At 39.4% G+C, this 22886-nt stretch overlaps 1 protein-coding gene and 1 pseudogene across 2 annotated transcripts in view; one reads left to right on the top strand and one right to left on the bottom strand.

Annotated features, from left to right (window-relative positions):
- The window catches only part of AEBP2 (AE binding protein 2), a 61678-nt gene extending 50386 nt beyond the window's left edge, over window positions 1-11292 (bottom strand). For both annotated transcript variants that reach the window (XR_550206.1, XM_008568653.1), the window contains exon 1: window positions 11153-11292. Coding sequence is in view for 1 of the 2 variants with exons in the window: in XM_008568653.1 (XP_008566875.1) it covers window positions 11153-11199 (47 nt within the window). In the remaining variant the exon portion in view is untranslated. The remainder of the gene's footprint in view (window positions 1-11152) is intronic.
- Window positions 11293-21946: 10654 nt separating this feature from the next.
- LOC103587212 lies at window positions 21947-22461 on the top strand (annotated as a pseudogene).
- The last annotated feature ends 425 nt before the right edge of the window (window positions 22462-22886 follow it).

The following is a 22886-nucleotide window of genomic DNA, read 5'->3' as shown; positions in this document are numbered from 1 at the left end:
AGGAATTCTGTTCCCTTATGATCCGGGTTAAGCTGAACTGTGTGAATAACCTATAAACTTCCACTAGAGTAAACTCCCAAACCTAGCTAGTGCCTTGCACATAGCAAATGGCCTATATTTTTAGTGACAAATTTAAGTAGGATTTTTAAGGCAAATACATGGCTTTGTCACATTGAAATAATCATTAAAAATTAATTGGAGGCACACTAAAAATCACTAGCCCAAACCAAGGTATTAGTATTATTACTGTAATTACAAGCTATTATGACTGTAATTTAAAAAGCTAAAATGGATTTTTCTAATCAAGAAAAAGACTACTCTGTATCCCCACAATTATTTCTCTGGATAAAGACAAAATGTTTTTTCCCCAAGACCCAGAAGCATTCACTAAATTGGCCAAAAGGGATTTTATGCAACAATGATGAAATATAGCCTATGGAAAACAGGCTACATTCTTTTTTTTTTTTTTTTTCCTTTTTGTCTTTTTTACTGACCGGCAACAGGATCGCAACCCTCGGTGTTGCGCCCGCACCACGCTCAGCCAGTGAGCGGGAACCGGTCTCCACATGGGATCTGAACCCTCGGCGGGAGCGCTGCCGCACTCCCAAGCAGCGCACTCTCCAGTGCACCACCAGGCCGGCCCGGAAAACAGGCTACATTCTTTTTATCACAACTATGCACTGTGCACATTACTTTAAATTAGTTTCTCATCCTAAATCTATTGCACTTTAATTTCTTTTTTTTAAATCTATTGCCACCCACATTATACGGCTTAAGAAATCAGCAAGCAATTATCTTCAAAAAGACTGTAATACTAAAAACATTCTACTTCCACACAATTACACTATAAAGAGTTATCTTTTGCCTTCTTAAAAAGATTTTCAGAAAAATGTGTATACACAAAGATGGTATGTGAGAAAAATCTGCTATGAAGGACAACACCCATTTTATAAAGAAGCAATCGCATTTATTTGAAGATTTTTAAGTGAGTGTTAAATCATAAAATGATTTTATCAGATGGTGCGTGTTTCTGAGAATGAGTATAGTACTGCTCAACACCTCAAAAGACACATTCAAGTGATTAGTTTCTTTTTTTTTTTCCAGCTGGCCAGTATAGGGATCCAAACCCCTTGGCCTTGGTGTTACCAACACTGCACTCTAACCAACTGAACTAACTGGCCAGCCAAGTGACTAATTTCCAAGATTAATTTAAAACACTAAAAAATCTACTGCCAATTCACCTACTCTCAGTACTTTAAAAAGTGATTAAGAGAGCCGGCCTGCAGCTCACTTAGAGAGGGTGGTGCTGATAACACCAAGGCCACGGGTTTGGATCCCTACATAGGGATGGCTGGTTCGCTCACTTGGGAGAGCGTGGTGCTGACACCACCAAGTCAAGGGTTAAGATCCCCTTACTGGTCATCTTTAAAAAAAAAAAAAAAAAGTGATTAGAAAAGTAACGGCAGATGTTTTATAAATTAGAAGTCAACTAGTAAATGTCTTTGCTGAAAAATACTAATATACTTCTAAAACCTCAGTGTTTTCTCTAACTGGTAACATGTCATCTTTCTAGAAAATTAAAATATAAATGAAAACCAAAAAGCAAGTCAAAGACTTCAAAAGTGTTGAAATTAAAGAAGTAAAACATCAATTAAAAAAACTCTATTCTCCTAAAGACTGAATAGCTACCACACTTAAAAATTAACTTTTGGATGGGCCGGCCCATGGCTCACTCGGGAGAGTGTGGTGCTGATAGCACCAAGGCCACGGGTTCGGGTCCCATGTAGGGATGGCCGGTTTGCTCACTGGGTGAGCATGGTGCTGTCAACACCAAATCAAGGGTTAAGATCCCCTTACCGGTCATCTTTTAAAAAAAAAAAATTAACTTTTGGAGCTGGCTGGTTAGCTCCGTTGGTTAGAGGGTGGTGTTGATAACACCAAAGTTAAGAGTTTGGATCCCCGTACTGGCCAGCCACCAAAAAAATTAACTTTTATATTTCATAAAGTCTTTTTTTTCCATGTCGTAAAAGGGATCTAGGCTGGCTGGTTAGCTCAGCTGGTCAGAGCACAGTGTCATAACACTAAGGCCAAAGGGTTCAGCCAGCCACTGAAAAAAAGAAAAAGAGGGATCTGATAAGCTACACAGTCTAACTCTTCCTCTATCACAAATGACGACAAGGCCCAGAAATGTAAATGAACTCACATACCTAAGTTATTCTCCACAAAACAGACTGTCCACTTCTAGTACTCAAAAGAATGGAATGAATGTAGGGTCTCAAAAAGGTATTTGTACACCCATGTTCATAGCAGTATACCTCATAGCTTCAACGTGGAAGCAACCCAAGTGATCACTGAAGGAACAATGGATAAGCAAAACGTGATATACACATAAAATGAAATATTATTCAGCCTTAAAAAGGAAATCCCAACATATGCTACAACAAGGATGAACTCGAGGACATTATTCTAGTGAAATAAGCCAGTCACAAAAAGACCAATACTGTATGATTCCACTTACAGAAGGCACTTACAAAATATAAAAATGGGTCTCTTTTTTGTTTCATCAGCCACACTAATAACACTGAGAAAGAACTATGCATCAAGTACTTCCACATTCAGCTGAACTCAACAAATAGTTACTGAATACAGGCAGTGTACTAGGTGATTGTGGTAGATAAGTTCTGTAAGTATAAAGATAAATAAGACCTGATCTTTAATCTTAAAACTGTTATAGCCTAGAGGAGACAAACACAATTAATACTTTAATATACCTCCATAAAAATGAAACAGACATATACTGACTTTTGAACCCAAAAACCTATGTAAAATATCCAAATAAAGAACAGAATATATTATCTATTTGCTTAACTGCCTATGAGAGTACTTGCCAAGTCTACAGCAGAATCCTCACGTTTCAGCTCCAAATTACTTTTTGTCAAAAGCCCTCATTCTTAAGAAAAAGAAATCAGAGGTTTTATCTATTTGCTTAACTGCCTATGAGAGTACTTGCCAAGTCTACAGCAGAATCCTCACATTTCAGCTCCAAATTACTTTTTGTCAAAAGCCCTCATTCTTAAGAAAAAGAAATCAGAGGTTCAGGGAGATGAAATGATTTACCAAAGTTCCTGCAGGCAGTCTCTAGTAAAACCAGGATTACAATATTGATCACTTATTCTCACTGGAGTATTCTTTCCATCACACCTCTATGAATGAGAAACAGGGAATAAATGACTATGAATTAATTACAGCCCTTGGCCCTTTACATATGCCATCTCACTTCATCCTAACACTAAAATATTGCTCTGATTTTACAAATAAAAAAGCAACGTCTGAGAAATTAAATTATATTGACCCAAGTCTTTCTGACTCAAAGGTTCATGCTCTTTCACTACACTTCATGTGTCTTTAATTATTTTAGTGATGGAAGTATCTGGAAAAATAACATAAACTATTATTCCAATTAAATCCTCAAGGAAAAAACTTTTTATTCAGAAATAATAAAGTAATATTTTTCTTATAGAGCAGCAAGGAAATTAGCTTTTCTTTCCTTTGCCTCCACTTCCCAAGCATTATGACTTTTTCCCCTAACCTCTACCCTAGCTCAAGTTTCCTCAGTTCCTGACTGTACTACTCCTACCTCCTAATTGGCCTCCCAGCTCCCAAACTTTCCTTCTCCATCTTTGCCACATATTAATTTTCCTGTAACACATGAGTTTCATCGTTCATCCAAAGTATGTTTAAGTATACCTAAAATATGTGTTAAGCACTGTGCCAGGTGCTACAGAGAGCACTCATCAAGACTGACATGGTTCCTATTCTCAGGGAGCACACAATCTAGCAAAAGAGATAAACAATAAACAATTACCCAAATTGTGGTAACGGCAATGGAGAAGGGAGAAGTAGGAGTGCTGGCAGTTATGTCTAACAAAGAATCAGGAATACACTGCCTAATAAAATGTTCAAGTAAGACCTGCACAAGAACATGACTAGGAGTCACAAAGACAGAAGTTGGGGAGAAGGAAAAGAATTCGATTCACAAATCTATTCTGAGAAAGACATGCACATCTGTGTTGGCATGAAAGGCCCCACCTTAGCCATTAACTCTTATTTCCCAGTTCCAGATCTAGACAGAAAGTCTCCTGAACATGCTGGGCTCATTCCTACCTATACATTTCCTCAGGCTTTCTAAAATTCTATCTTCATCATTCACCTACCCCTCTAAAATCCAGTCCTCTTTTTCACCAAATCTTTAGTCTCTGACTATATAATATTCCCCAGTTCTAACTTTAATGCACTGTGTCACAATTTGCAGAAAAAAATAGAAAATAATGCAATCATCTCCTTAGCCTTCTCTTTAAAAAATAAATATCTGGGTAGGTACTATCACATTTCTTTCTTATTACTAAACAGAGCACAATGCTAACTATTAGTAAATACTCAATAAATAACTTTTTAAAAAACATCCAAGCATCATATGATTGCCTATTTATGCCCCAAACTGTGCATTTAGTTCTAAGGCTAATGTAATTACTACTTTCACAATTGCAAACTATTAGTGACAAAAACAAATTCAACATATGGTTAGATCACTACAAATCCATTACTATTACTGGAAAACATATCCCAAAGCTTTTTATTAATAATAGTTTATTACCTTCATCTACATATTAAGAATAATTAAAAATAGGGCTGACCAGTTAGTTCAGTTGGTTAGAGCATGGTGCTGATAACACCAAGGTCCAGGGTTCGATCCCTGTACCATCCAGCCACCAAAAAATAAAAATAAAAAATAAAAGAAGTAAAACCTAAAAGGTATTATGAAGCCATTTAGTCCTAACACAGAATAGACATATATGTTAAAGAAAATTGATTAAAATGTAGATTTTGTAATGAAATATTTTGGTCCACCATAGGCTCCTGCAAATTTCTGCAGCACTCATTTGCAGATACTTGCCATACATTTAACATTTGAAATAGTACTTTATGGCATTCCAGACCTTTACACCGCTTCATATTAATAAAAATAGATCATCACTAGCTATTATCAACTCATTTGTGCACTGTCTTTCTCAACCACCCATAAGGTCAGGGTTTTGTTTTATACACTGCTGTATCCCCAGCACCTGGCACATAATGGAGATTCTATACACATCCAGTAGAACAGATACCAATCACAAGCTGGCCAGTTAGCTCAGTTGGTTAGAGCATAGTGTTGACAACACAAAGGTCCAGGGTTCTATCCCTGTACCAGCCAGCTGCCAAAAAAGAAAAAGAATAAATACCTACCACATAGTAAATATATAATAAACTCTGTGCCAGACATTCTGTAAGTAATCCACACAACAAGCTTACAGGATAGGAATTATTACTGTCTCTCTTCTATAGATGAGAGACCTAAAGTAGTAAGACCTACTAAATAAATAAATCCCATTGCTGATGTTTCAGCTTAATGCTAATAATTGAGTATTCACCATATCCAAGGTACTAAGTTAGGTACTTACAAAGATCTAAATTAGCAAAACTGTCCCTGCCCTCAAAAATACCATTTTACAACAGCAAAGATGAAGCAAGCTTTCAAATAACATGGATTCTTTAGAATAGTTCACAGGGCTCTCTAACAGAAATTATTTCACTTGGACTTTAGAATACCTTCATGGTAATATCTAACTCTGTTTTGCAGTTAAGGAACTAAGACTCAAAGATATTACTCAAAATCATAAAATAGGTGTCAATATTAAGATCTGAATTGGGTCCTTTGACTCCAGATTACAAGCTCTTCACAATGCAATGGTCTATATTCTTCCACCTATAGAACAGAGCCATAAAGGGGGAGAGAGGCAGAAATATAAATATGGGATTTAAAGGACAGAGAAATCAAGGCCACATTTAAGACGGCCAGAAAAGCACTCGCTGTGGCATTTTGATGGGTTTTAAAGTGTTGTGTCAGTCAGCAAAAACTTTAAGCAATTACCATATATTAGAGTATGAATAAAAAGAAAAATAGCATTATAACACCAAGGTCAAGGGTTCGGATCCTCATACTGACCAGCCACCAAAAAAAAAAAAAAAAAGAAAAAGAAAAATAGGAAAAGCTTATCTGCTAGGTGAAGATAATATGAAGAAGAAAATATGAGCAGGTATATAGGTCACAAAAACGCATCGTGGCTGCCCCCTTGTCCTCTCTCTAATCATTTGCTCTTGGGGGAAATGCTATGTCATAAAGACATACAAACAGCCCTATGGAGATGTAGCTTGGTGAGTTAACTGAGGCCTCCTGCCCAAGAGCTACATAAGTGAGCCATCTTGGAAATAAGCTACATACGTGAGCCACCTTCAGCCCGAGTCAAGACTTCATATGGCTGCAATGCTAAACAACCGCAACCTCATGAGACCCAGAGCCTTTAAGCCACTAAATTTTGGGGAAATTTGTTACCCAGCAATAAATAATACAATAGGCAAAGTATGAAATCTCTAACTCTTACATCAGAGTCAAGGAAGTTTTCTAAGAGCTATGGCAAAACCTACACTTTGCAAATTAAAAGTCTAACAGTAATATGCAAGATGAATGAAGTGGGAAGCATTTTTGTCTTCCTGTCTCTCACAATACCCAATAAAAAGCCTGCACATAGTATATACCTCTGCTTGGTAACAAACTAGCCTACAGACAGGATTCCCTAACTGACCCAACAAAAGTCTTAAAAGCAAAATGTCTCCTTAGAATTTCTCCATATAAATTCGATCCTGAAATCTACAGTTTTTTTTACTGTCATTGTTTCACCTTTAGCACAGAACCACACCTTTAACTGAAAGGTACATTATGTTATGAAAACTGAGATCTAGAAGCATTTTTTCCTAAATTTAATTTTAAAAACAATAGCTGAAAGAGGAATTCTGGACAGATACAGACAGCTGCTTTATAGTTGAAAGGAGTACCTAGTAAAGAGAGTTCTAACAAAATATGAACAAAATAGCACTTTAGGTAAAAGTATTTTATTGCCTCAACCGTACAGATCCTCATACATCTTGAGGAAAACCTCAATATGCAGACTTCTAACATTAATCTGATGTAAACTTTTAGTCTCTATACTAGAAAAAGATCTTCCCAACCACACTATTGGGAAATTAGGCAATATAAGCCAGTTTTCCCCATGTCAAAGCAATCTTAGTTATAACATCAAAGTCTGCAACCCAGGGATTGCCAGTTGCTGAGGTGGTCACACCAAAGTCTTGGGTTTGAATCCCCTTACTGGCCAGACGTCAAAAAAAAAAGAAGTCTGCAATCCATAGCGCTAGGAGTCCAAACTTTGAACACAAAATTGTAAGGGCCTGTGGCCTTTGCTGACCATTAACTTTCACACTGTATGTCCTTTCCTATCACCCCCCAAGACTGATAGAAGTAGTTGAAAGTGATCTTAGGCTTTTCAGAATAAGTCATGAGCTAATAAGCTGTCAGGTGCCAAGAGGGAAAAAAAAAAAAAAAAAAGAAGTCATGACTTGGAGGAAAAAAAATATATATAAAATAAAGACATCCACAAAATACAGGCTGTTGTTATTATCAACTCACCTATAAGAAGCTGAGTATTTTCATGTATAACTTAATTCAATAGCTGGTAATAATTTGTAAACTAAAATAATTTTATAGGCATTTTATATTCTACAAGTCTATGTAAAAGCTAATTTACGACTTGAAATTGAGACCTGTCTTCTATTTTCTCGGTTTTTTTTTTTTTTTTTTTTTTTAAAGATGACCGGTAAGGGGATCTTAACCCTTGGCTTGGTGTTATCAGCACCACACTCTGCCAAGTGAGCTGCAGGCCGACCCTTCTTCGTATGTTTTTAACATCAATATGTTCAGTACAAGTATGACATTTAATAATTCTTTGGTTGATGGTTCATTCAAATATTTTTTAAACTTTTTATATGATAAATACTGTGTTGGAAAAATGGAAAGTAAAACAAAGTGCAGTTTAACAAACAAAAAAAGAAAAATTTAAAGTTAACTTAGCCTCTGTAATTAACCTAAAAGGGGATAACTTTTTAAAAAGTACTTATGTTTGGGGCCGGCCCATGGCTCACTTGGGAGAGTGTGGTGCTGATAACACTAAGTCTAGGGATAAAATCTCCTCGCAGGTCATCTTTAAAAAAAAAAAAAAAAAAAAAAGGATTTAAGCTTCCATGAAAGAAAAAACTTCAGTTTAAGTTCCAAGTAAAAAAAAAAAAAAGGATTTAAGCTTCCATGAAAGAAAAAACTTCAGTTTAAGTTCCAAGTAAAAAAAAAAAAAAAAAAAAAAGTACTTAAGCTTCCATGAAAGAAAAAACTTCAGTTTAAGTTCCAAGTAAAAAAAAAAAAAGCTAGTTTTTAGTAGTTTCACACAGTGAAATACTCCCCCCAAAGAAAATTCCACTAACTCTATAACCAAAGTAGAAGTAAATTACACATCAATTTCAATATTTTCTAAATTTACCAAAATAAACACGTTTATAAACTTACACTGGTTTTGAATAACTTTCTCTTGGGAAAAATAATAAACTTTTTTTGTACCAAATTTAATCATTTTACAAATTCGTCACTTCTCACCACACAACCTTCCAATACATGTTTGTGAATGACGCCTTAGGCCATGACCTCTAAAGTCTAAATCTTTAATTCTTTTTAAGAAATGAGCACTTAAAATTAAAAATATTTGAGAAATTTCAACAAATTCTAAAGCATTATAAAATAAACTCAAAAAAGCAACATAATTGCAAAGTGACAATAACTGAACAGGCATTCTAACAGAAACAAGGTACTAATGACAATAGAATCATTGTAACAGTAATACCTAAATTTTTTTAAAAGCACTTTTAACTACAATATCCATCCATTAAGTCACAAAAATAAACACTTCCTACCGTGAAATTTATTTATAAAATCCATAGATGGGCATAATCTGCAGGAGAGTTTATAAGAATTATGGATCCTTTTCAGATTAAAAATAACTCTGAGGAAAAAAAACCTCAAAGGCAACAGGGAAGCGTTTCAGAATTAAGATTATCAAGACCACAAACCAATTTCACTAGTAAGGCTTTTTCATACCAGTGACAAATCTATTACCCTGAAATGGTAAAATTAAAACAGTGTTTTGCAGTCTCTAATGTTTAATGATTAAGAAAACCAAGTATGCCTGGTTATCAAGTTTAAATCTTATTTGGACACGTGACACCAATATCTTCCTCCTTAACCTAAAAAATGATGTAAAAATTAGATATTCAAGTGACTAATAAATATCAAACGAAGCCAAAACTCCACTTCTTGAAATATTACTTGACCAATAATTCATTCGCTCCTGAAGGGATGTAGTGGACAGACATTAACATAACAGACAAAAACTGTGACACATACCACTTGTTATTTAAGGTGAATTATTCTAACTCTTGTCAAGTGGAAATAGCAGGGGACTTAAGAACCTTTGGTAAGATACAACTCCACCTTTCCATGCTATATTTACTGTCTTGAGTAAGATACTCAACTTGCTTCTTCATCTGTTAGACTGAGTTCAAAATAATACCCATCTTAGACCACAGTTGTGAGAATGAGACATTTAAATTGTGCAGTTCTCGGCAAACTTGTGTGTGCATCCACACAAGTGTGTGCGCTCAGTACCAGGTAAATGGAAAAACTGTGCTGACTGTATAAACTAAGGTCAACTTTCAAATATGCAGTAGTATCAGTGAAGGAAGATATAATAAAATGATAAACAGCCCATTTTTCATTGTGCAGTTCACATCAATTTTTAGTTTTCTGGAAGACATTCTCTTTCCTACCCATGCCTAAACAGTTCGGCACAATTTTTCTAAGGTTTGTACAATCTATTTTACCCCATCCAAGATATTTTCTTAACGACGTTAAAGTAAATGTCAAACAGAATGTAATGCTAGATTTTCAAAATGTTCAGGCCTTTGTCCTTGCAGCATTAAATATAAAGAGTTCATTTCTATGAGTTAATCAGAATTCCTAGAACTTTAGAATACTTAAACTTTTAAATCAAAATTACTATCAACTGTTTAAAATTCTACTGCTCATCAAAACATTAGCAGATACTCAAAATAAATGCTAATATACGTTAGAAGCAGTATAACATGCATGACGTGATTTTTTTAAAGTACATTAAAAACCAACTAGTTAAAGTATGTAGTCTTCTAAAGAGATCAAAATAATAGTAACAATTGAAACATATACTATTACAATAAATTTCTTAAATGTCTTGAAAAAATGGGGAGCATTTTTGCCAGTCTCCAAGTTTTTCTAACAAGCTTTAGAAAATAACACTAATTCCTTTAGAGAGCTCTCCCATACATGACTTAAAATATTATCATCTAAAATCATGACTCTCATGTTGTAGCATTGCTATGTAATAAAGATTTTAAGCCGAATATGCTGTACCTTCAAGACCGTATTCTGTTAGGATTCCAAGTCTGATTCCGCAAAGTTATTTTAAAGGAAAGTAATTCACTATTCTTTTCCACAATGATTTATTTGTGTTTTAAACTTTCTCCCAGATTTGATCTCAAAACAAATAGGAAAGATTATTAAAATCACGCTGGAAACCACATTACTGACTACAAATGACGGATTTTGGAAGCAACGACTAAATATAAAAGAACAGCCTCCTTTTTTTGTCTAAGTAGAGAAAAGTGATAGTTGGGGTCTCCTCCCTGGCCAAGGAAGTTCTGTTAAATCCAGGCGAGACCAGCCATATTGGAAAACACTTGTCAATTATAGTTGTGACAAGTGTTCCCGAACACGGTTGGATAAAGCTAACCTTGTGTACCGAGGTGTACATCAAGGCCCTCTTCTGCTCCGCCAGAGGACCTGGGCCTGTCTGGGGATTGTTCCCGAGTTAGAGCTGTCCTTAGGTCCGTAAGGAGTGCAGAGCCGAGGGGAATGAGGGCGGGGACAGGAGGCTTAGGGGGGAATGGCTTGAGAGTTGGAAGCCGCTATCCGCTGCGAGAGGGGCGCGGCGGCAGCGACAGATTTCCGAGTTGAGAGCCTGGGGGAGGGGCCGAGAATTCGGGGAGCCAGGGGGATCGCAGCGGAAAGTCCCCCGGTCCCCTGTGAGGGACCGGGAGTTCGAGAGGAGGAAAGGAAAGGGAAACACTTCAGGGCACTGACCTGTCCTCGGAATCCATGCGGCTCAGGGGTTCCCCATCCGACGACATCTCCAAGCTGCCTCGCCGGCCCCCGGAGGTCGCGCTGCTTCCGCCTCCCCCGGTCCCGTAGCCCTCGTCGCCGCCGCTGGAGACGACGCTGCTGCTACTGCTGCCGCCCCCGCCGCCGCCCTGGCTGCCCCGCGGTCCCTTGGGCTCCTCCAGGCCCTCCTTGCCGTCCCCATCCCCGCTGCTGCTGCTGGCGGCGCCGGGGCTCAGCGAGCGCGTCTCGTCGCTGCTGCTCCCGCCGCTGCTGCCCACCAGGCAATTACAAAAGTTTTCTCGTTCTTAATAATCTAACCCCCTTACTTCTACTTCCCACCGTCCTGAAGAAACCACTAATTTGATTTTTGACATTGTAGATTAGCTTTCATTTTCTTTTTAATTTTATATAAATGAAATCATACAGTATGTGTTTTTGAAGGGGGAGGTTTGACTTCTTTTTCTCAGTATAATTATTTTGAGATTTATCTATGTTGTTGAGCATGTCAATAGTTCCTTCTTTTTATTGCTGAGTAGTCTTTGTTGTATTGATTTACCATTTACTTATTGATGGGCGTTTGTTTTTTGCTAGTTATTACTGACAAAGTTTCTATGAACAAGGACAAGTCTGTGTACAAGTCTATGTACATGTCTTTATATGAACTTTTGTTTATTCTCTTGGTTAATATCTAGGATTGGAATGGCTAGATCATACAGTAGATGCATAATAAACTCCTATGAAGCTGTTAGATTATCAAAGTGTTTGTACCATTGTAAATTTATCCCAGCAATGTATGTCCTCACCAACACTTGGTATGGTCAGTCTCCACGCCCCCACCCCCCAGCTGTTTTCACTTTATTGTAAGTGTAGATGTCTATGTAGGTGTGAATGGTGAATACAGAGCTGGAGGAAGAAGAGGAGAGGACAGAAAGAGGATGGGTATAGAGATACAACATTGTGGTTTTCATTCACATTTTCCTGTTAACTAATGATGTTAAGCATTTTTTATGTGCTTATTCACCGCTCACGTATCTTCTTTGGTGAAGTGTCTATTTAAATCTTCTGACCATTTTTATTGAGTCACTTGTCTTCTCCTTGTTGAGCAGTAATAATTCTTTATTTATTTTAGAAACAAACCATTTGTCAGATTGTAAATTTTGCAAATATTTTCTTCATTCTGCAGCCTCGCCCGCTCCCCGCGTGGCCCCAGCCCCGAGCCCGCCCAGGGCTCAGAGTTTCCTCGGGGCCTTCCCACGCCCTGCCCGGCCTCGCAGCTGGCCGCACACGCGGAACGAAAGCTCGAACGCTCGCCGGGGACTCTAAGTCCTCCGCGTTCTCACGATAAAGTCATTCAGTCGGGGGTGTTTGGGGAGTGTCCCCTGGGTAACGGCTCTGTGCCAGGAACCGAACAAATTCCTGGCCCGAAGACAGTTTATAATCTACGAGGAGAGGAGATTAAAATGAACAAAAATAAGTAATGCGATGCAAGACACTAAATCCACATGAGCAACAGAGCGCCACAGGTTTTAATTTAACCTGTGTTTGGATACCCCAGGGAATGGACGGTGAGGTCACAAACTGAGGGCAAACATCTCTTTGGTTCACAGTCTTCAAACTTTTTGACTCATGAGCCCTCTAAAACAATTTTGCAAAGCTGCGTACGTCCTTATACGGTTTTGAGTGACAGCTACATTTTTTTTACCAGCCTGTTATAAATATTTTATCTGTCGCATTTTTAAAACCTAGTCAATGGACATTAAATACCTTAGGGATTAAGTACCCACCAATATCCACTTTTTAAAATGCAATCTCTTTTACCTTATACAATTTCCATGCTTCATCTTCTGGAAATCGTATTTACATGACATATCCCCTCCATAGTTTTATCTTAATAATATATGGTTTTTTTCATGGTGACTGGCTGGTACAGGGATGGAACCCTGGACCTTGGTGTTATCAACACCAGGCTCTAACCAGCTGACCTAACCCACCAGCCCCATATTTTATATTTAAACTGTTTTATTGATCATCTTATCACAGTTCCCTGTAATAAAAATGTATATATAAATTGAAATTTATGGGTTGTTTCTTACATTTACTGTGATCATAAAGCTCTTAAAAGTCTTATTTCAACCAATCAATTGCAAAAGTCAATTTCAAACATTTGCAAATAAGTATTAAACACAAAAGTAAAAATTTATTGGAAATGCATCCTTGCAGAGATGGAGTTAGATGGATCTTTTGAGAAAGAGTTCAGCATCAATTCTATTGCAAGTTATCAATTCCACAGATATAAACCTTGAGAAAACTTGTTCACGTAAGAAAGTAGATGAGAATGAATTGAGTTTTGTTATAGTAATGCCACTCAATTCTTTGAACTCCTTCCAAATTATATGCCATAAAAATCACATAATGATCTAACAAAGGCAAAATACTTTTAATGATCTAAGAGCTGACAACTCTGATTAGGTTCTTTGAACTTTATTGAAAGCAAGTAATTGAAAACCACCTGACTTGTGAAAGTATGTTACCCATTCTCATTCACCAGCCAAAATCTCCTTCTTTGGTGCCCTGGAGGTTTTTGCATACCCTGGTATTGCACCTTGGTAAGATTTGGAAGGAGGAAGAGTTATGTATTTTGGGCAATTGGGATAAAGGAGGCTGGAGATGAGCCCACATTACACCCTGACTGGAAAGCACATTTTCAGTCAGGTCAATTTTAGGGAAATGAGGACGGGAGAACTGATCACCTTACAGTGTCTGAGCCCATGCACATCTTGGAAAGTATACATATACCATGAGTTCCCCAAAATTAAGTCCTCTGTCTTAGGCCTTTGGACAGCTGTTATATGGAAGGTTGACTCAAGGGAAATAAAATAAAAATAAATAATATGGCACATTACAGTTTACATCTACCTTCACACACACATACAAGGTACTGACCTCAAACATTTTAAATCGCAAAGCCATTCTTTGACTAGAAGAATGGACAGCCCTGTAGAAACGAGATTGGACAAAAGGATATGATCTGATGATAACAGACTAAAGGGGGAAGCCCAGCAAGGCCTGTCCAGATTCCTCTCAGCCTCTGTGTAGCATTCCTTCCTCCCAGATATGGGACAGGACCCTCTGAAATTAGGATCTTCAAGGGAGAAAGGAGAGAGTGACCTTTCTAGGTTTTATGTCTTGCTTTGGGGGAGAGGAGTTCTAGTTTCTATGACCTGCCTTGAGAAAGAATTCTGGTTTCTCTGATTCACTTTTGGGGAAAAAGAGGGGCAGGAGAAGGTCAGCGAGAGACTTGACTTCTGAGGCTGCTTCTTTGTTTGTTTGTTTGTTTGTTTTTGGCTGCTGGCCAAACCCTTGACCATGGTATTATAACACTGTGTTCTTAACCAACTGAGCTAACCAGCCAGCCTTGAGACTGCTTCTGAGGGCTTCCAGTATCCTTTAGTTCAAAGTACTCAGCATGCCACAGTGCCATACTTTGGGATATCATTTTCTGAGCCATAACAAATGTATGTACTAGGTACCGTGTTAATCACTGGAGATTAGGGTTCACTTATGGCTGAGTTAATCAAGGAAAGCTTCATGAAGAATATGAGATTTAATAAGACATATAATCACTACATCTAGTTTCATTAATTTAAGCTGGATCTTAAACAGTGAATAGAATTCTGAGTTGGGGGAACTTTAGGACTGAGAAGCAATACATGGAAAAGCATAGAAGTTTATTCATGATAGCATTAAATAAAATTATAGGAGGCCATTGTTTTGGACTAAGTTCCTGCACGAGGCCCCAAAAGACCAGACTAAAAGTTAAAATGAAGTCGCCCTGCTCAGTTCCATAGCAGCAAACCTGAACTAAATTGTAGTCTGATCTTCAGAGAAATGAGGAGAGAAATAACAGCCAGTTTCCCAAACAGGCCAGTTTAAATCTTCAATAGTTATGATAATGAGGCTCCCTCTGCTTTAATCCTTACACAAAAAGCATAACCTGATGTTAAATAATAGTTATTGTTTCTGTTGTGGTCCCCCTGTCCCCATCTTACTCTCTTTTCCTTTTTCTTTTTTTTTTTTTTTTTTTTCTGGCAGCTGGCTTGTGAGGGGATCCGAACTCTTGACCCAATACCATGCTCTAATCAACTGAGCTAACGAGGCAGCCCCCCCATATCACAAGGAAAGTAACTTTGAAATGACCAATCTCCTTTCCGTTTTTTGTTTCTGCCTTCTTCAGCCTTTTCTGTCCTCTGCTCAGCTCATTGGAACACTTACTCTATTTTATGGAATGATATGTTACCTGATTCTAGAATTGCAATAAACCCAACTAAGATCTTTACCTACATTTGTAATTTTGTTCTTTGACAACAGAGTTAACTAACCAAGAGAAAGAATAGCTAGAAAGTTAAAAAAGTTAAAAGATTGGACTGAAGAAGGCTTTCAATTAAAAAGTTTTGATGCTGAGGACTTGTTGGCTAGCTCAGCTGGTTAGAGCGTGGTGCTGATAACACCAGGGTCAAGGGTTTGGAATCCCCATACCGACCAGCCACAAAAAAAAAAGTTTTAGGGCCAGCCCGTGGCTCACTCGGTAGAGTGCGGTGCTAATAACACCAAGGCCATGGGTTCGGATCCCATATAGGGATGGCTGGTTAGCTCACTGGGTGAGCATGGTGCTGACAACACCAAGCCAAGGGTTAAGATCCCCTTACCGGTTATCTTTTTAAAAAAAAAAAAAAAGTTTTAGGGCCAGCCCGTGGCTCACTCGGTAGAGTGCGGTGCTAATAACGCCAAGGCCATGGGTTCGGATCCCATATAGGGATGGCTGGTTAGCTCACTGGGTGAGCATGGTGCTGACAACACCAAGCCAAGGGTTAAGATCCCCTTACCGGTTATCTTTTTTTTTAAAAAAAAAAAAAAAAAGTTTTAAAGTTAAAAGACAGTGGGTACATACTGAGATATTTTAAGAAAGGTGTGACAAGATTAGTATTACACTGTACAGCTATCTAATGTATAAGAGATATGATGAAGAGTAAAAAGTGAATGGAAATTAGACCCAGGGAAGTGGCAGTTATCAAAGTCACAAACGAATGCTCTAGCTGCAGTGTATATGCTTGAAGACTAAAATGCACTGTCTCGGAATTAGCTTTTTGGAGAAAATCATGAGTTTCCCATCACTAGAGAGTCTGATGTTTTAAAATCACAAATGTTCTGAAAATGTGAAAGAATTAGATAATAAACACCTATTCACTTACCTAGATTCAATGCTTTCTCTTCCTCCTCCCCTCCCACTCCCCTGCACACACACCCCACATCTTCTCCTGGTTTACTGCAAACATCACTACTCTGCATGCATCTCCTTACAACAACGGCACTCTCCTACGTAACCACAACTATGCGTAATTTTAAGTTGCCAATAACACATCATTGCTTAAGAGCTATTTGATTAGGAATTTATATTCAAATTCATTAACCACAATACAAATGGGGTCGAATTAGCAACAGTAACTTGAATTGCACTGGTTCTTCTACCTCAAACCCTGCTGAGGAAGTCAGGACATCTTCAGCTTTCTGGAAGCCCCTGGGGTTGGGGAGGGGGGTCTCTCATATGCTCAAACACTCCTCTTCCAGTGCCCCCCTCCCCTGCTCTGCTGTTCTAAGCACTGCAGCACCCACCAGGATTCGTGATACAAGCAAAACAGCCAAAGCCACTGTGCAGCTGGAAGAAATGGAGATCATTGTGTTGACCTCTGTTAGGGGAACCCCGAAGCAGACAGCTTTTGCCCAATATTATGTACAGTTTTCAGTGAAACAGTTCTTTATGTTTTCACTCAGAACTCTGTCTCTCTTAGGGATCCAGACGTGCTTTCATGGGCCTAGACTGGCGACAGATTTGAGTAACAGCTACCCCACGCTGTATTTATTACTCCCCATCCAATGACTAAGTTTTCCTTATAGGGCTTCTCTCATTCTCTCTTCCACTAAATGAGTTCTGTTCCAGGAAGCAGATTTCTTTCAGTCCTGCCTCACCAGTTTGCCAGACATGCCCAGACACGCTTGAACCCCAGCAACAGACACAGCTTAGATTTAAGCTGAGATTCCTGCTGCACTGCAAATGAGATACTTCTGGAAAATTCTCCAAAATTGGCAGCTATATTACATTTTGCATCTTTATTTTAGGCTCCTTCATTTAGGTTGTGTGTGTTGATACTGCCATGGTGAGCTAGATCAATAGCAGCATCATGACTTCATTCTGAGTGACTTGGAGTTTAAAGAAAGTATGCATGAAAAGAGACAACATCTTACAGGATGATAGAAACAATAGGACCTTAAAGCTGGAAAGAATGTAAAGCCAGAAGATTTCTAAATCTGATGCAAGCTTTCCCATTTTGTAGACTGTAATCCAACCAAAACACAACCAAATAATGACTATAGTTTTAGAGTTAAAATCTGTCAGTATAACCATTTTGAGACTTAACTGCTTTGGCTAACACCTTTCCACAATAAGAAGGTTATATGCATGTGAGATATTTTTAGTAGTTCTCATTCTGAGTTTAGAAAAATGCTATTCCTGTAAACTATAGATGAAAAGCTAGGCAAAATGACTACTAACCTTTCTCACACCCTTGTTTTTCCCTTTTTTTTTTTTTGCAGCTGGCTGGTACTGGGATCTCAACCCTTCTCCTCGGTGTTACAAAACCTCACTCTTAGCCTTTTATTCACCTATACGAGGGTACTTCAAGAAGTTCATGGAAAGATTTATATTATCTTGCAATTGTATTTTCCACAAACTTTTTTTTTTTTTTTTGGCAGCAGGTCAGTACAGGGATTGAACCCTGGAACTTGGTGTTATCGTAATTTTCCAAAAGCCTTTTTTGTGTGTGTGGCTGACCAATACAGGGATCCAAACCTGTGACCTTGGTGCTACAAGGCTGCACTCTAACCAACTGAACTACCTGGCTGAACCCCCACAAACTTTTTGAAATTCCCTTTTATATCTACCTTGTCCTATCTACATCTTGGTAAATTACCTCAGATTAATTTTTAAAGTAAGTTTTGTTTCCGTGTTTGCAGAACCTGATAATCCTCCTCCCGCCTCACTACCACCACCTGTATCTATCCGCAGGATGCATAACTTTCCAGCATCACTGACAGCTGGGTTTGGCCATGTGACTATGTTCTGACCAAAGAGCTGTGAGCAGAAGGGATCACATCCTCGTGAGACAGCTGCTTGCCCTCTCTTCTCTCACTCTTCCGATGCCCTGTCCATGGGCTGGGACACAGACCTGGTGTTGGGAGTAAACCAGCCTCAGCCATGCATACCATGACAACACCCTAGGAAGACAGAGCCACATGTGAGAAAGAACCTGGGTTTCCAGATGACCTCACTTTGCAATGCCACCCACCCCGTGGACTAAAAACTCAGACTTTTTGTAAGTGAGAAAGACATCTTTTATCTAGTTCATCTCTTTCAAGCCACCCAGATCAAAATCCCACTTAATGAGGGTAAAATAAACAAACAGACAAACATGATTTTCTATTTCCCAGAAAACAAGTCCTTGGAAGTGAAATCCTTCAAATTCCTGTCTCTCCATCTTTAAAATAGATATCCTGAATTATAGCCTATTGTTTCCTTCCCTGTGTAAGCCTAAACTTTTTACTTCGGCAGACTCTTAGGTGTCCTAAAAAAGATGGGCCGGCTCGGTGGCGCACTCGGTAGAGTGCGGCAGCGCTCCCGCCAAGGGTTCGGATCCCATATAGAGACCGGTCCGCTCACTGGTTGAGCGTGGTGTGGGCGCGACACCGAGGGCTGCGATCCCGTTGCCGGTCACGGTACGGGCGCGACACTGAGGATTGCGATCCCGTTACCGGTCACAAAGACAAAAAGGAAAAAAAAGAAAAATTACGTTGCCGGTCACGGTACGGGCGCAACACTGAGGATTGCGATCCCGTTACCGGTCACAAAGACAAAAAGGAAAAAAAAGAAAAATTAAAAGAAAAAAAGACCAAATATGTACACATGGTTTTTTTCCATCCTTGCATCAGGGTTTTTCAGGGAAGCAGAGCCAATAGGATATATCAATACACAGATCGAGAGAAAGAGAGATTATGAGGATTGACTCACATGACTCTGGAGGCTGAGAAGTTCCACAATCTGCCGTCTACAAGCTGGAGAACCAGTAAAGCTGATAATGCAATTCAGTCCTAAGGCCCAAGACCTGGGATGGAGGCCACTGGTGTAAATCGCAGAGTCCGAAGGGCCCAGAACCAGGAGCGAGGGCAGGAGAAGATGGAGGTGAGGTTGAGGAAACAGGGCGAGACAGAAGCAGCATCCCCTGCCCCGCGGGTCCTGCGTCCGGGGAAGGGGGCGGAGCGGAGGCCGGAAGTCCGGGGACTGGGGCTCGGGTGGTCCGGACCTTGTGCTCCCGGGTGTCTTCCTAGAGGACCTGTTGACAGGCCGCTGTGCACGCTCACTTGCAAGCCCCGTGTGTGAGCTGCCTGGGGGCCCTTCCCAGCGTGGCTCAGCCACCGTGCAGAGTCATCGCCCCAGCGTCCATCCCCGGGTCAGGGTGTGTGTCTCGGGGTGTGTGAGACAGAGGAGGAGACCTCACCCCCTGGCCTCACCCTGGAGGGGCCCCGTGCGCCGAGTGCTGGGGACCCGGAGGAGGTCGGCGTCTGCACGAGGCTCTCTGCCGGGTAGCTATGCGCGGGCAGGTGGCGGGGCTCGCGATGGCTCCCTAGCGACCGGGAGTTGCTCGTGTGCATGTACTGGGTGCATACGTGGGCGTCTCAGCTGCCCCCAGGCCCACACAGCCGACCCCTTCCCCTCCAAAGCCATTGGTGGAGCTTCTCTGGAATAGTTTGCCAAAATCTCACGGCGGAATCCATGGTCCAAGACCATTTCCACCGAGCTTGTATTTTCCTTTTCTGTAGGAACTTTTTTTTTTTAACCAGCAGTCCGCCATGCTTCCGAAGCCAGGTTTCATCTTTCCTGGATCACTGCAATGAAGTATTACAGTTCTGCAGTTCCCAATCTGGCCTGGGCTTGCTCGGATAAAACTTTGCATGTATTTAGTATGATATGGATTCTATACTGTAGTGATGTCCTATGCAAAAAGAAAAAAATTAACGAAATGGCAAATTTTATTGTTTTAATGCATATGCAGTTTAGTGACGTTTACATTTTGAAATAAAATGTATGATTCATTTTTTTTAAAGTTGAGGAAATCCTCAGTCTGTCCTCAAGCATGCCTTCCAAGCATCTTGTATGAGAGGCTCGCTCTGAGGTGGCTGCAGCGGTATTCAAACAGCAGGATCAGCTAACCTTCTATTCAGGTCTGTCACTGGAGGTCTCTAAGAATTGAACTGAAGGCATTGACTAGAGGTGGACAACACAGAATCAAATAAAACTTAGACGTAGAAGGTAGTAAATTGCTAGGTATATGGTATGAATAAAGCCAATAATTAACTCTGCTCTCATGAAACTTATGCTCTGGTCAGGTGTTCTGTACCTCATTCACACAAGAGTGATAGGACTATGACATCTTTCTAGCCAGCTATATATCTAGGACAATTCATTTTACCAATGAAAATGTATTTCTATCATCCTGATGCTAATTAATGAACCTTCTGGTATAAATCTCAATAAAGATCCTTGAAATGCTTAAGTAGCCACCTAAGGAGTATGGATTCTTGATTAGGGCACTTCATATTATAACTAACCACCCTGGCGTGTGAATTTCTAATAGGGTAAGTCTAATGATAACTAACCCTCCCCCCCTAGAGTGTAGATAAAAGTTAATTTACACACAAGTACATTACAGTGTTTATAAGGAAGTACTTTAAAGTAAATTATAATAGAGGCAATCTAACAACATGGCAGAAAGTGCTGCTGCCCAGAGCTCCCAAGTGTCACATACCAGTTTTTAAAATACTGAACATCTGTACTGCAGGTAAACCGCTATTGCCCACGTTCCCCAAATACCCTCCTAATGCCTGGGTACCTTCCTTAGGACACCCAGGGCCTCCCCATTCCAGTCTATGGTAAGTAAAAGAAAGTAGTAGGACGTTGTTATTTTGAAAACCTAAGAAGGCAGCATGTGTCTCAGATTATAAGAGCAAAAAGTTCCAAACTTGGAAATGGAAATAATGAGCAAATATTAAATACCTATTATGTGCAAATCCTATTTTTAAAAGCTAACCTGAGTCAATTTGGCCAGGAACAACTTTTAGGTTCTTTTTGGCTACAAGTAGCCAAAGAAGTTTTTCCTCAAGTATAAACCAAGATTCCAGAGGGAGTATTGGGTCAGACACTCAGAATCCTCCAGTGTTCTTGCCCAGAGACCCCTTGAGGGATTTAGCTTCCAGCATCATTGCATACGGTACAGACTACTGCCTCTTGGGATTTGTACACCCTACTTATACAAGGGCAGGGAGAGTCTCTGGAGTAATTTTAGATAATCACATATCTAAACTAGTAGCTTTCATTTGCCAAAAAAAAAAAATCTCATTTCTAACATTCATTATGTTGTCTACAGGCCACTATTTTTATCAGTAAAAACCCATTTCTCACATTTAGTGGGCAAATTACATAGTGTCACTGTTGCTTAAGATACTAGTAACAGCCGTACCAGTGGGATAGAGCCAGCAGAGAGGCCAGAGCTGTCGTTCTGTGCAGCCCGTGAGAGAAGGTGCTCGACTTGGGGAAAGCAAACCCTCACCCTGCCCCTTTTCTATTGAGAGCATCTTAGGACTGGACCAGAAAAAAAGACTGTTCCACCAATGAGACCCCACAGGGTGAGAGAAGGTGCTCGACTTGGGGAAAGCAAACCCTCACCCTGCCCCTTTTCAATTGAGAGCATCTTAGGACTGGACCAGAAAAAAAGACTGTTCCACCAATGAGACCCCACAGGCCCTGGGCTCCTCAGGGAAAGTTGGTAACCTCTGTCTATAGGTCCCAAGTCTGCCCCACAGGATCTCATTTCCTTGCATGGTGGAATACCCAATGCCAGAAAAAAGAACTTTGAAACAAGAAAATTATTTTTCAGCCTCAGAAAGACTATCTCTGAAAAGAGAGTTGAATTGGTATAGAGGCCAGAGGTCAAGAACTGCTTTTACTCAAAACCAGATTGAAGTGTTGAAAAATGTCTTTAAACTGCTATCCTGGCATTGATATCAGGGAAGACTAAGCTCAAAAACTGAATCTAGAGGAAGACAGAATCCAGATCTGGTTCCAAAATCAGCATGCAAAGTTGAAAACGTCCCATGCAACAATCATATTTTCTATTTATTTCTAAACGTGATTCCCCCATAGGACATTTTCTAATGGAAAAAGAAAATTCAACACAATTCTCCTGGAATAGATAGAAAACTAAATGCACGAATTTATATTGTGGAACATGAACAATCAATGGACATATCAAGTGTTAAAAATGTGATGTTTTCTTCCCTGCACATTTAATCCGAATGTTTTCATTTCCTAATAAAAATATGTTGTAAATAATTACTGTTATACTGCGGTACATATTATATTTGGGCACTTTTAGGTACAATAAAGATCTTTTCTATACATTTTAATAAACATTTTCAGGAAAGCCAGGAAAGTTAATTTAATAAATTAGTTTGCTAAAATCAGTAAACTCATGACTAAGTGATTCCACAAACTAGATTCTATTTGTAAAGTATTTCAAGTAAAGTAATCTGAAGAACAGAGGTGTGATTT

Source organism: Galeopterus variegatus, unplaced genomic scaffold (assembly GCF_000696425.1).
Source record: "Galeopterus variegatus unplaced genomic scaffold, G_variegatus-3.0.2 Scaffold428, whole genome shotgun sequence".
NCBI classification, from domain to species: Eukaryota; Metazoa; Chordata; class Mammalia; order Dermoptera; family Cynocephalidae; genus Galeopterus; species Galeopterus variegatus.
The sequence above is the reverse complement of the archived record's forward strand: the minus strand, read 5'-3'. Positions and strand labels throughout refer to the sequence as shown.